The 14,643-nt window shown below is 37.3% G+C and overlaps 3 protein-coding genes across 3 annotated transcripts; 1 reads left to right on the top strand and 2 right to left on the bottom strand.

The window, feature by feature from the left end:
• Window positions 1-4,115: 4,115 nt before the first annotated feature.
• On the bottom strand, window positions 4,116-6,108 carry LOC141643382 (putative pectinesterase 11). The gene is made up of 4 exons (XM_074452524.1): window positions 5,476-6,108; window positions 4,985-5,173; window positions 4,620-4,861; window positions 4,116-4,463 (listed from the first exon to the last, which is right to left on the bottom strand). Exons 1-4 carry the CDS (start codon window positions 5,866-5,868, stop codon window positions 4,343-4,345), a joined length of 945 nt encoding a protein of 314 aa, XP_074308625.1. The 5' UTR covers window positions 5,869-6,108; the 3' UTR covers window positions 4,116-4,342.
• Window positions 6,109-6,298: 190 nt separating this feature from the next.
• On the bottom strand, window positions 6,299-9,788 carry LOC141643383 (uncharacterized). Its single transcript, XM_074452525.1, has 3 exons — window positions 9,342-9,788; window positions 9,148-9,236; window positions 6,299-6,905 (listed from the first exon to the last, which is right to left on the bottom strand). The coding sequence occupies exons 1-3, from the start codon at window positions 9,517-9,519 to the stop codon at window positions 6,777-6,779; spliced, it is 396 nt and encodes a 131-aa protein (XP_074308626.1). The 5' UTR covers window positions 9,520-9,788; the 3' UTR covers window positions 6,299-6,776.
• A 1,456-nt stretch (window positions 9,789-11,244) lies between these two features.
• LOC141643385 (RING-H2 finger protein ATL78-like) lies at window positions 11,245-12,672 on the top strand. The gene has a single exon (XM_074452527.1). The coding sequence runs from the start codon at window positions 11,712-11,714 to the stop codon at window positions 12,369-12,371; it is 660 nt and encodes a 219-aa protein (XP_074308628.1). The 5' UTR covers window positions 11,245-11,711; the 3' UTR covers window positions 12,372-12,672.
• The last annotated feature ends 1,971 nt before the right edge of the window (window positions 12,673-14,643 follow it).

Below are 14,643 nucleotides of genomic sequence, written 5' to 3' on the forward strand. Positions count from 1 at the left end.
TTCAATACGATTGATTCCACCATTCGATCGTCAATCTCATATCGAGACACGGCGGTTGAGTTATGGGAAGACATTCGAAATCGCTTCTCTCGTGGTAATGGTATTAAGATCTATCAATTGGAGTCGGAAATTTCCGATTGCAAACAGAAGGACGACGAGACTGTGATGGACTTTTATGGGCGACTGAAGAAACTTTGGGATGACGTCAATGACTATGACGCCCTTCCAACTTGTGTCTGCACTGGTTGTCAGTGCAACATCACCGTTCAATTACGCGGGCGTCGAGAGACACGGCAGACCCGTCAGTTTTTAATGGGTCTTATTCCGTTTTATGCCACTGCTCGTTCAAGTATTTTGGGTACTAATCCTTTACCTTCTTTGGACACTGTATATTCTCGAATCATACAGGAAGAGGAGGTGCGCATTCTGACTCAGGAGCGTACCACGGCCATGGCGTTTGCAGTTCATGGCGGTGGGCAGGGGTCTAGTGGTGGTAAACAGGGGAAGCCGCGACTGAGATGCTCCCACTGCAACAAACCTGGCCACAGCGAGCCAAATTGCTGGGACAAGTATGGTCGTGGGCCACGGTCTGGTACGGCCGCTGGAGCAGGGGGTGGTTCGTCGTCATCGGGGGGTGGTTCGTCGTCATCAGCGCACACTAATGCAGCATTTGGTGAGCCCGCAATTGATGCGAATCATGTCCGTCTTAATGGTAAGCATGCTGTCTCATGGATCATCGATACAGGCGCGTCTATACATGTGTGTGGCAATATTCATTTGTTGGAGGAGTGTGTTCCAATCACACCTCTCGCAGTAGGGCTCCCTAATGGTGCTCGTCTAAAAGCCACGCATAAGGGAAAGGCGAGAATTAACGATGGATTCGTGTTGCTTGACGTACTTTACGTCCCTGATTTTAATTGCAATTTATTATCAGTTTCCCAAATGCTACTTTCACAAAACGTGTGCATCCAATTTACTAACTCAACTTGTGTTATTCAGGACCCTATCTTGAAGACGAGGATTGGTGAGGGTGCACTCGTGGATGGACTCTACCATCTGCCCATGGATACTCCAAGACGTGTTAATGCAATCGACGATGCTGGGAATGTCGGTCTTTGGCACAAACGGTTAGGTCATCCATCTTTTAAGGCAATGGAGTGTCTATCGTCCCTTAGAAATTTTAAGCATTATTTGGACAATAATAAACATTGTGATATTTGTTTCCGGGCTAAACAGACTCGGTCCGTTTTTCCGTTAAGTACCAATAAAGCAGCACAATTATTTGAGCTTTTACATTGTGATGTTTGGGGTCCTTATGATCCGAATCAAGCTTGTGGGTCGCGTTATTTTCTTTCCCTTGTTGATGATCATTCACGCAGTGTGTGGGTGTTTTTGTTCAAATCTAAAGATGAAGTTACTCGGCTTATGAAAGAATTTTTTGCTTTAATAATGCGACAATTTAATTCTACTGTTAAGCGAGTTAGGAGTGATAACGGGACGGAATTTAAACCTTTACTCTCTTATTTTCGTGAACAAGGAATCATTTTCGAAACTTCTATGGTCAAAACTCCTCAACAAAATGCTCGAGTTGAACGCAAGCATCGCCATATACTCAATGTGGCTCGTGCTTTAAGATTTCAAAGTTCATTACCGACTGATTTTTGGGGTGAGTGTGTCTTAACAGCTGCTCATTTGATAAATAGAACACCAACTCGTATTTTACAAGGAAAAACACCGTTTGAAATACTTTTTGGTAGACCGGCTGATCTTAGTTTACTTCGGGTTTTCGGGTGCTTAGCATATGCTAAGAATTTAAATCCAGTAGATAAGTTTGATAGTCGTAGTCGGAAGTGTGTTTTTCTCGGGTATCCTTTTGGTAAAAAGGGTTGGAATTTATTCGATCTTGAGACGGGCACATATTTTCAGTCACGAGACGTAAGCTTTGTTGAGCATGATTTTCCCTTTTCGCAAGAAACAGTGGTGGAGTCGACTGTTTCGAGTGACGTCCCGAATGACACAGTTTTTGTCGAAGAGGATGTTGTTGTTCCTATTGCCGAACCCGTTTCTAGTCATGAGAAGGAAGGGGTTGTCGTAAATAAGGATTTTGGTGGGACCTTTGATAATGTTGAGCTTGTCCATAATGAAACAGACAAAGGGCCTGACACTTTGTCAAGTAGTGAGGAAGAAAGAGGAAGTTCAACAGAAGGTGTTCTTGGGCGTGGTAAGCGGGACAAAATTCCGAACAAAAATCACAAAGATTATGTTCGGTGGGATTGCATTAACACGTCCTTGGATGAGTCACCCACCGCCAATTCCGTCTCAGGTAGTTCTTATCCTTTAACTCATTTTGTGAATTACGATAATTTCTCGAAACCACATCGTCATTTTCTTGCAGCCTTAACTCGGGACAGTGAACCTAAATCCTTTAAGGAAGCCATGGGTGATGCTCGGTGGCGAAAGGCCATGACCGAAGAAATAGCTGCATTAGAAACCAATAATACTTGGACCGTGAGTGAATTACCATCCGGGAAAGTTGCTATTGGGTGTATGTGGGTGTTTAAAATTAAACACAAATCGGATGGGACTATCGAACGCTATAAAGCACGTCTTGTGGTACTCGGAAATCATCAAGAAGCCGGTGTTGATTTCACTGAAACATTTGCTCCGACGGTTAAGATGGTCACCGTGCGCACATTTTTAGCCGTCGCCACTATCAAAAAGTGGGAAATACATCAAATGGATGTCCATAATGCCTTTCTTCACGGCGACTTGTCGGAAGAGGTATATATGCGCATGCCGCCTGGTTTTAGTAAAGGATTCGAGGGTAAAGTTTGTCGTCTTCGCAAGTCACTATACGGCCTCCGTCAAGCTCCGAGGTGCTGGTATGCTAAACTTGCTACGGCTTTATCTTCTTATGGTTTTATTATGAGCGCTTCCGATAATTCTTTGTTTACATTCCGCAAAAATAAAGTTGACCTGCATATTCTTGTTTATGTCGATGACTTGGTTATTGCTGGAAATGATACACATGCTATTTCGACCTTTAAATCATACTTAAGCAAGTGCTTCTATATGAAGGATTTGGGGAAGTTGAAGTATTTTTTGGGTCTTGAAGTTGCGCATAGCTCGAAGGGGTTATTCCTTTGTCAACGGAAATACACCCTTGACTTATTATCCGAAACGGGTCTTGTTGGTTGTAAACCCGTTAGTGTCCCTATGGAAGAAAAGCATCAGCTCGCCCTTGCTAAAGATGCTCCTCTCGAAGATGGGGCAAAGTATCGACGGTTGGTTGGTAAACTAATTTACTTGACCCTCACACGACCTGATATATGCTATTCGGTACATATTTTGGCACAGTTTATGCAAAAACCGACCCTCACTCAATGGGACGCTGCATTACGAGTTGTTCGTTACTTGAAAAATAATCCGGGTCAAGGGATTGTTTTTTCGAGCCGATTCGGTCTTAAAACTCGAAGCTTATTGTGATGCGGCTTATGGTAGTTGTCCAATTACACGACGATCCATTACCGCTTATTTTGTTTGCTTAGGTGGTTCTCCTATTTCCTGGAAAACGAAGAAGCAAGCTACGGTTTCTTTATCTTCCACCGAAGCAGAATATAGAGCCATGACCGCCGCAACATGTGAAATTTTATGGTTGAAGGGTTTGCTTGACGGAATTGGAATTAGTTTTCATGAGCCCGTTCGGTTACATTGCGATAATCAAAGTGCCATGCACATTGCTAACAATCCGGTATCTCATGAGCGCACCAAACATATAGAGATTGATTGTCACTTCATTCGTACTCACATTCGCAATGGTGTCGTACTTCCATGCTATATCCACACCCAATCTCAACTTGCTGATATACTCACCAAGGCTTTGGGACGTCCACAGTTTAAAGTTTTACTCGACAAGTTGGGCATTTCCGACTCCCATGCTCCAACTTGAAGGGGGGTATTGGAGGCAATATTCACGAGAATATTGCGATATCGTTCGTTAGCATAATATCCGCACATAAGCATATTCTTAGCTTGTAAATCCCGTATTTTAGGAATAGCTTTCATGTATATGACGGAAACAATATTATTTGATTCCGGCAATGATCTCGTCTAGGTTGTATATAATAACCAACTGTTTATGAAATAAGCACAGACAACATTTCACATTCATAATATTCATTGTCTTTTTCTATATCTATTTATCTAAAGGTACGTACTCTAGAAAAATGACATTTATAAGACATGGCTAACAATTTTTCTAAAGTATATATATCAGATACTTATGAGAATGTATATCAGATAATTTTTAAAAGGGGAGCTCTCTGAATTTCCGTCTCATTAATCAGGCAAGAAACCACAGAAAAGGCAAAGCTTCATCAGACGTGAGACTTCGGGACCATGCAACTCTTGATGATCGGTCCGATCCCGGTCCATAACAGTCATGCTCACCATAATAAACTGTGCTGTTCATTCAAACCAACCAAAACATAGTTACTTCAACATATATACAAAGGGATCGCTACATGACTACCATGCGGTATTAGCGGAGCCAGGATTTACAATTATGAGGGCAAAAAATAAAAAATATTTAAAAAAAGAGGGAAAGAGAGAAAAGAAACCTTTGGGTGAAGGGCTTATTCCAGTCATTCCAACCAAGAGGTAAAACTGCAGAAGACATATGAGTATGTGCAAAGACAACCCTTGAATAATTACCCCATGGCCTTCCTAAGTAACAATTATTTACTCCTGTTATATTACTCTTTGTAAAATAAAATCCTGTGTTTTCTTCCCATGTTGTTCTTCTTTGTGCTGTTATTACCCCATTCATTGCCTTTGGTGCTATGCAATGTATATGACAATGCTGCACCACCATTAACAAACATTTAGCTAGTTCGATAACAAAATGAAGGAATAATGCTAATTAAGTAAGTTACACGATTTCAGAGTTTTGAGTCAAGAAACTGGATACAAGTTAAAATCTTACATCAAAAAGAGAGGCAGCATTCCCACAAATGAAATCAATGGTTCCTTCAATGTAGCAATTTTTGTAATAATGTCGACCTTTCTCATCGAGTAGAGTATCTTGGTAACCAATAAACCTACATGAATAGAATGCTACCTTATCTCCTCTTACTCGTAAGGCCACAGCTTGTGTTCCTGGTTTATGCGTATTCTACAAAATAAATCCTTCCTACGTATAAATTACCTTGCAGTATTTTAAAAATTATAATGCCGCAATTTATTTTAGAAGACAACGACAAAAACAACAAAACACAAATAATTTGTTCTAACAAATTATAGAACCATAGGTACTTCTGATGGACTAACTTAAATTGTCATCTGAACTGTCGACAATGAAAAAAAAAATGTGAAATGATATTCGAACAGAAAATTAATTAATTTTACACAAACATGTTAAATTAAACTAATTGACAAGTAAAAACCATTTATTATTTAAATGAGTAATTAATTTACCTCAATTGTTAGACGTTTAGCAACAAAATTCGAAGCAAAAATGCTAACAATAGAAGAATTAAAAATCCCTCCACCAAGGTTGCCTGTTATTATAGTTGATTTAGCACCACTTCCACTTAGGATTATGTGAGGTTTATCTTCAGGAACAATAATCTTTTCTCTGTAAATTCCTGGCTCAATTCTTATGATCGTCCAATTAACATTGCCAGAAGGAATTGAATCAATGGCTTCTTGAATCGACTCGAAATCGCCCAAACCGAATGAATCAACATAGATTTCTTGCTCCCATTTTAGTTTGTTTTCATCACATCTAAAGCTAATAGCTTGCATAATACAAGTGAGTGTGATACCGAAAAATATGTAAAAATGGACATATTTGTTTATTTGACACATTTGAGAAAATTAGTTTAAAGTTAATGAAGAAATCTAGTGAACATTATATGAAATGGGTGTTTTTAGTATTATAAGTTAATGAATCTTAAATATGAGGAAATATGAGAATTAATGGAAAATATGTAACTTGTAGGACATTAATAATTAGGTAGTTTCATCAAAAAACATTACGGTTCGATCCATTCTCTTGAGTGTTTGTTTTAATAATGCTATTTAAATACATATAGGAAATGAGGTAAATCCCAACTTCATAATATAAAATAAAATGGATATATAAAGTCGCTTATTTGTGGAAATTGAGTGTTCTAAAATTGTCGAGTTTTGCGTAGAGGCTTTAACCTAGAGCTGCCGTGCAGAATGACTCCTTCAGCAGAGGGGAAAAAGAGAATTTTCGCGAAGCATGGCTTAATCTTTGAGGAACGGGCATAAAACCATAAAACCGCCATTCTGATGGTACTCACATGCTTAAATGAGACTATTATGCAATGTATAAAGATTCAAAGCTTGTATTATAAAACAGTCATATACAAGACCAAATAGTGATAACAATTAGCATCGGAAGACAATCACTCGAAGAAACAGATCACCAAACTATATTTACTAATATGCTAAACACCATCACCAAACTACAGTTTCAGTTATCTGCTTGTTACAATAGAAACTGTCAGCTGAACTCAGTTTGTTAAAGTACTAAGTTTAGAACTCCCTTCATTTCAGTCAATAACCGACTTGTTCATATTCTCGATTCAGAAAAAAACGCAAATGAAGTTTACTGCCAAAATGCGGGGAGCTGATTAGTATCTTGGTTTAGCCGGGCTTAAAAACACAGACGAACTCTGCAGATTTAAATCGGTTACTTCAATTTGGAAGTTCTAGTATTGGCAATGCAAACCTCTTTGATTCCTTGACTAGGATTTCATAGCTTTATTCAATGCATCATATACACTCTGCACGGTAACCTCCTCTACAATCACAACTTTGTCCTTCGACTTAGAACCTGAACCTAGAGACACTTGCCTCTTCTTCACGCCAATAACCTGTTTCACACGATCCATCACAAGCCACTTCAATGAAAATAGATTTACTCGGACTCAGCACATGACATCAAAGCATTCAAGTTGAAGTGTTCCTAGCGAAACTTCAAAGGTAAAAACTTATTACTCCTAGCCATTTGTGCATTTCAATAACTATATTAGTATTGTCCTACCAAATTTCATAACACGCCAAGAATGTAACATGTTAAACAACGATTATATATCTGCCAGAATACCAAAACAGATTATTCAGAAGCTAAAATGTATGTCAAGAGCCTCACACAAACATTGGATCATATCATAGACCATGTTCACTCAAAAATAATAAATCTTGAATTTTGGTTATGGTGGTAGTAGATTGTCGCGGCCTAATCAAGATAAAAGTAGCCAAAATTGCCACAAAACACGTCATGGTGATCTTCAAACCATTACAAAATGGTTGCGTGCTAGTGTCATTGCCTTGATTCAATTCCATGTGCTCAACAACCAAAACTTCAAACGTTTGAGAGCATATAACCAAAATCTCAGATCAGACTTAACCTAAGTTCCAAAAGTAGTCGTCCTGGCCTTGTCATGGTTGCTATAAATTTGGTTATGGTAATCTTCAAAGAGTTTAAACCCTTGATAACTCTATTTCAATACAAACACAATGAAAGATCTAACTCGAAAAGCTTTTTGAAAATTGCAATTACATCCAAATGAACAATAATCTGGCGAGAAAAAGGATTACGCATCTGAGGTAGTACCTCAGACCTTGTAGTTTTTGAGCATATACACATTTTTTCTGAGCATATTACCATTTATAAATATAGTTTTTGAGCAATATTATATTTTTTTTAGTGTAATGTTTTAGTAAATGTGCTCAAAAACTTTATACTAAAGCAGAATTCAAAAACTTTAAAATAAAACTCAGAAAATAAACAATAAGAGGTACTATCTCAGATGTATAGTCTATGAACTGATAAGACATGATGTAATGCTATCCAAACCAAGGCGGCCAAAGGTCCTACACTACTCAGATTTTTTTATGAAAGAATTCATGTTTTTACATAAAAATGTCGTAAGGTTGGAGTGTGAGAGGGGATGGTTAGAGGGACACGGCACTGACAGTCCAAGTAAATCATGACCTTACCTGCACTATGACTACTATCTTATACATGTGGTTGGTTTGTTAACTTAGATATTGACGGACATTAAGTTCCTTAGTTTAATGTAAATAAAGGAGTATGTTTGTCCAGGCATGGAGTAAGTAGCTAAACCGACAGACGACAACAAGTCAACAATAAAAATCCACCATAACAAACTAAGAGCTTCGAAAGGAGGGGATGGGGAAAAGGGAGGGAGAAAAAGAATGGAGGAAAAATGGATCCCTCGCATCCATTTCCCTCTAAACCAAAAGGAAGTTTTCCTACTGAATAGGAAATTGTACATTTGTACCCATCCACCTCCCCTCCAAATCAAACTTAGACCAATTTTAAATATTAATCCGATTACTAAACAAGAGAAATTGTACCCATCCGGCTTCCCTACAAATCAAGCTTAGACCAATTTCCCAATTTCCCTATCCGATTACTAAACAACAGAATTTGTACCTCTCTGCCTTTTGATGCAATTCTATCCATGATCACACTCAATATGACCAATGGAGAAACTGATCAAGGAATTGGCGTGCATAATCATCTTTCAAAATTGGAGGGAAGACAATTCACTAATCACATGGGAAAAATGATGAGTCACCATAAGATAAGGATTAAGGATTCTACAATGCCAGCTAAGGGAATTATGGCCGTTACAGCACATGGAGGAAGTACACCACCAAATTAGCATCTAATTTTGTTATGAATAATCCAAATCACAGCCGTCCACTTAGCTTAATTCCCAAGCTATTAGAGCCTATAAATAGTTGCTTAATGTAATGCAGTTAATTAACCATCAATGAAATTATCATTTTCCCTTGCTTAATTCTCTGTTACAATTTTGGTAAGGAACCAAGCAACTTTCTAATTCACAGTTGCTGCATTTCTTATTCTTAGAAGCCTATCAATAGTCATACATTGAACAGCTTTTATCATAGATATTTACAGTACAATTCATCATCATTTCTTTACTTTAATTTTCTAACTCTTTGTTCATATTAATATATAGGTTGCATCACTTTTTTCCTTCCGATTCCGTCTATCCAAACAAAACAACACAGCACAATGTAGTATACTAAAATCAGGCAAAAAATAAAAAGAGAACATACAGAGCAGAAAAAATCGAGCAAGGCAGAATTAGCTTCACCATCTCTAGCAGGTGCATCAATTTGCACTCCTACTGCTTCTTCACTTATATCTATAACAAAACCCGATTATTATTTATTAATATATAATTAAAATATGTTTTAAATCATCGTAAAAATTCAAAAATAAAAATGAAGAAGTTAGTGAAGGCGGCAACCTGTGATGGAGGCAAGTTTGGAGCCGGGTTTGGCGTGGATTGTGATTGCGACAGAAGAAGGAGGCATTGACCGGATACAACCCGGGATATTCGGGTTATTTTCATTTTCCGACGGTTTGGGTTGTTGATTCGTTTTGGTCGACTCGCTGCTAGCTTTCCCTTTCTTCCTTGGACCCATCCCTCCTTTTCTGCAGAGTACCTTGGATTCTCAAACCCCCGCTCTTTTGATTGAACGAATTTTCCTTTTCTTCTCTCAGCGGGCTTTTTTATTTTAAACAACAGAGTTGGTCCAATAACTAACAGGACGACAGATTTGAGCCTGCCAACCCTTAATTTGGCCCAATTTCTTATTTCCGACGACAATATTCGTTATAAAGGTGGAAACGGTTCAAGTGGTCTAATATGACAACCGTAATTAAGATACTTCCTCCATTCCGGTCAATTGTTACCCAAATACTAAGGAAAGAATATAATATGTGAAATAAACCAATATATTAAAGAAAGGTAGGTCCACTTGCCCACTCTAACCCACTTGTTCAATACTTACCTAATATAGAAATAAATAACAAATGAATGATAAACCCCAAAATGGAAATAGATAACAATTCACCAAGACGGAGGGAGTAGGTTACTAGTAAAATATTTGTCTTACTATTATCAAGTGAAAGTATTTGAATCTGTTTTACCATTAAAATAGATATTACGGTCTCACGCAAAACTAACTAATTATTCGGAATTACCATCCATTATTGAAAAAAAAAATTGTTAGAAGTATTTTGCTCCCTTTATCGTCCGTTTGAGAAATTACATTAATTTGTGATTGAATACAACGGAAAGAATAAAAATAAAAAACAATTACTAAATGAGAAAAATAGCTTGCACTCTAATAAATGTAAAAAAGTCAAGTCACAGATCATCGAGTCGAGTTCATACCATGTCGAGGTCAAGTTCGAGTTCGGGTCACTGAACATTGGTGCACAACCGGGTAGGTTTCGGGTTGTTAATTTTTCGTGTTATGCCGAATTGGGTTTCATGAGGGTCAGATCGAGTTCGAGTCACTTCATCGGGACGTATCGAGTGATGGGTTGCAAACAGGTCAAGTCAAACCGATTTCAGGATGTTAATTTTTCAGGTAGGTTCTGTTTGGTGGGTTTGATTTATGTAGGTTGAGTCATGTTTATGAGCTCTAGCTATCACCTAAGGTGCACAAGGCCCGAAGCAAAACCTCCAAAATTAAGGCCAAATATCACATACCTTTTCCCCTAATCCTCAATAGAACGATGTCAAAATTTAGAAAAATTTCTCTTATCCAAAAAAATCATAAACCTACAGTCACTTAGGAGCGTGTACATTTAATTATTTAAAACAAACATATTTAACTCAATTTAAAACCAACCCGAATAACCTTGCTAGGTCTACGTGTACTCACATCCTCACACCCAAAATGTACCATTTTCAATCCATCTTGTAACCAAACTGCCATCACACCCAATGAAAGCACAAATATTATCCTACAACCAGTTATATAGTAGCATTGTACAATCGTATCAAAGTTGTTGAGCTCTTACACAAAGTTGTTGAGATATTTTACAAGTTATTGAGCTATTTTACGAAGTTATTGAGCTTAATAATTATTCTGTTAAGCTCAATAACTTTGTATCATAACTCCATAATTTTGTTAGTGGAGCTCAATAACATTATAAGAAAGCTCAATTACATTGAATAAGTTGTATTACTTGTATGTACAACCTGTTGTATAATACATTAACTGCAATGAAAGCTGATAATTCCACTCAAAACACCAATACTTTCACTCTCCTCATACCACCGTATTCAAACTAGCTAAGCTTACTAACCAAACAACTCGAAATCAATCACAACCTGTTGTAAGACTGTACTATCTGTCTTAAGTTTAAGACGGATCGAGTATCATACCACTTGTATATATAAGATAAATATATTGTTTTTCCTATACATTGTTATACACATGTGGTATGTACTTGACCCATTTTAATATTAAAGCGGATAGTATCGTCTTAAGGAAGACTTACTGGCTCGAAACTGGTTAGAGCAGGACCCATTTTTTAAAAATCCGATAACTTACATGTACAGGATTTCCAATCCACCTTAATTGGAAACATTCAGATAAACATTCACACAAAATCTAATGTTAAAATACACTATCTACATTAAGGATAAAGATGGTCCACCCAATCACATAATCAAAGCAACAAATATGCTACTTTTCCTTTGCTCTATCACCTCTGTATAAATGCATTTTCTTCCAATATCACCTGCACTCAAATTCCAAAGTTTGACACTTTCTCTACAACAATTTTTAATCTTTTCAAATTTCAAAACAAGTAAAAAATGTTGCCTTCAACTTCTTTATCTTCACTTCCTCAAGAAATCATCAAAAACCCTCATTACTCAAGAAGATTACTTTTTCAGCCCTATACAAACCAAGCACCGTCACCTAATAACCAACAAATGATCAACCCATCACTAGACAATGGCAATCATACTACTTTCGCCGCGAATGTGGTATTGATCTTGTCGATCTTAATATGTTCAGCAGTAATAACATTAGTAGTAAACTCCTTGATTAAATGTGTGGTTAAGTGCTTGAGCTTGCATACTAGAGAACATAATTACTACTTAGACATGATTAACCACCAAAAGCCGAGTACCGGGGTTGACAACAAGGCAATGAAGACATTACCAGTGATTAAGTACTCAAGTGAGATAAATATTCAAGGGTTGGGTACAGAATGTGTGATATGCTTGTCAGAGTTTAAGGTTGCGGAAACAATCAGGATTTTGCCAAAATGTAACCATGGTTTTCATGTTAAGTGCATTGATAAGTGGCTAAGCTCTCACTCTTCATGTCCAACTTGTAGGCAGTCTTTGGTCGACTCGTGTGATACAGTTATTGGATGTCATCATCATCAACCTACCACATTATCTTCTGCTCAAGCTATCACAGGAGAAACGACTGTTACAAGTATTATGCCATTAGAACAACAATAACAATAAGGTATAATCCTTAGAATAACTTAAGGTCAACTTAGATGATCGATGTTTCAAATCAACAACCACCAAACTTGGTACAAAGGTTGAAGCCTCCAAGGAGAATTCCAAATCAAGTTCTTTCGTGATGATACTGGATGCTCTTATCTTCATGTGATAGCGCTAGTTTTAATTAAATTGTTTGTGGTTAATCAACTTGTAATGAACATTCTTTCTAATTTTGAAAGAATAAAAATGTTCTTCCATGGTAAGTTTTGCAGTCCCTAAATTTTGCTAAGGATTCAACTATTCAAGTCCCCAACCCAATTTGTTTTTCAAGATCCGGCCGTAATCTGGGTCTTGAGGGAACCTAACTAGTAGCAAGGGGTACTCGCTACCCCAAACTTCCAAAAAATGGTTAAGATTATCAATTTTTGATACCCAAAAATTTCTTAGATATGAGACCTTAACGTAAGTATAAAAGAACTTGCAAAAAATTCGCTACTCTAAAATTTTAGTTCTACCCTCAGGTGGTATTAGTTGTTTGGGAAAAGATCAATCATAGTAAGCTCGAAAATTGTACAATATATAGGAGTGGAACTATGGACTAATTTGGAGGGGCATTTTTTTCCACTTTCATGGACAGTAACTGAGGATTTTTTTTTTCCACTCATGGACAGTAGTATATATACAAAGTTTTTTGCTTCCTTATATGGACATCCAACTTATCCAAGTGGCCAAAGGAAACACTAGTTTCTTAGTATGTGAGAGGAGAAGATAAAAAAGAAAAGATTGACAACATTGTTCATATATAAAAATCGTCTAAAAAACAAAAAAAGTGTAAACATCAAGCATATGAATCCTCATCAAGAGTGTGTGCCCTTATCATCTATGAATTGGTAGACTGCCGAAAAGTAGTAGAGCTCCAAATCTCAGACGGTATATTTATTAAAGATATTAGATGTAAAAGCTACGAAAGAAATACTAACATATCTATCAAAGATAAAGATATTAGATGCCAAAGCTCTAAGAACTTGAGTTAATCGACCATATAAAACGAAAATCTTTCGATTTCCACTACACAACGGGCGACAAGCACCAAAATTGGAGACTCCTAAAGTTCAATTGAACATAGTGCACATGAAGACATATGCAAATTCTTAACTTAAAACTATTGTAAAAGCTGAAACCACCTACAACTACGCATACTTACGTAGTAATGAATGTTCCCTCCCATTCACTGAATCATAGCATTTGAATAAAATAATACTCACATATATTCAACAAATACTATGAAGCTAGTGAATGAGAGGGGGTATCAGTTAGTGTTACAAATACGTAATTATATCTGTTTCACATTTAGATAGGCTCAAGAGGTGGTATTTACATCTTGATTTTTAAATTCGGATTACTCATTTCATAAAACGTGACACCTATTAAAGCTAGACTAGAGCACAGATCGAATACGGAGCAGTTCTAATAAATCGAATATTTTTCTCCGCCCTAATTATAAAAAAAAAAAAAAAAAAAAAAAAAAAAAAAATTTGAAGTACCCATACCCTAGGACAAAAATTGCTGGACGGACTTGTGAAGTTTCATTTGAGAGCCCTACCAATACACGACTGTGACCTGTGAGCGCCAAGGACATTTACATGTGCTTTGATGTATCCGTACAACTCACAAAACCAATTAAGAGGTCCCACTTCCTTTGTTTTCATTTAAGGGTCGCTTCTTCAGTTATATCAATTGCCTAATTGCCCTCTCGCTAGTCTTTACACTAACCCTATGCTTGTCCTTTTCTTTGCTACTGCTACCAATGGTGGGGTAATTGGAGAGACACCCTTACTTTGATGGATAGATCGGCTTTTCAGGAAATCCAATCCTGTAATATCCAAAATTGCGGCCTTGTGGGAGAGCCGCTAATTGTTTTTAACTCGGTTACCTAATTCGATGAACTGGGTGAAGTTGGGAATAAGTTTGATGTTTGCATCAAACATTTGATTTAAATTTATGCATCACATACGGTATTAGCACCCCCTTGCAAATGTATCAGTTGGAAACGCAAACAACCTCGAGCGGACTAAGCTTGCTCAAAACCCATATATCATATCCTCAACGTGTGTTCAGTGGTGGCGGTGGCTGGTGAATGGTGATTATAGTGAGGCATTAACTTCACTACACTTACGTCACTCTTAACAAAAGGCTCCACTTATACAACATATCTAATCCGACAGTGGATATAGCCTATCATGTATTACATACGCTAATCTCTACGCCTACCTTTGTTATACAG

The sequence above is a fragment of the Silene latifolia genome, chromosome 2 (genome assembly GCF_048544455.1).
Source record: "Silene latifolia isolate original U9 population chromosome 2, ASM4854445v1, whole genome shotgun sequence".
Classification (NCBI taxonomy): domain Eukaryota; kingdom Viridiplantae; phylum Streptophyta; class Magnoliopsida; order Caryophyllales; family Caryophyllaceae; genus Silene; species Silene latifolia.

Bases quoted from the DNA above. Each gene is read 5' to 3' on its own strand.
- LOC141643382 (XM_074452524.1), bottom strand. From the start codon at position 5,868: ATGTGTCAAATAAACAAATATGTCCATTTTTACATATTTTTCGGTATC. The intron at 5,174-5,475 runs GTAAATTAATTA...TTTATTTTGTAG, and splicing joins CTAAACGTCTAACAATTGAG to AATACGCATAAACCAGGAAC. The intron at 4,862-4,984 runs GTAAGATTTTAA...ATGGTGGTGCAG, and splicing joins ATGCTGCCTCTCTTTTTGAT to CATTGTCATATACATTGCAT.
- LOC141643385 (XM_074452527.1), top strand. From the start codon at position 11,712: ATGTTGCCTTCAACTTCTTTATCTTCACTTCCTCAAGAAATCATCAAA.
- LOC141643383 (XM_074452525.1), bottom strand. From the start codon at position 9,519: ATGGGTCCAAGGAAGAAAGGGAAAGCTAGCAGCGAGTCGACCAAAACG. The intron at 9,237-9,341 runs GTTGCCGCCTTC...GTTTTGTTATAG, and splicing joins CAAACTTGCCTCCATCACAG to ATATAAGTGAAGAAGCAGTA. The intron at 6,906-9,147 runs GTATGTTCTCTT...CGTGTGAAACAG, and splicing joins TGCTCGATTTTTTCTGCTCT to GTTATTGGCGTGAAGAAGAG.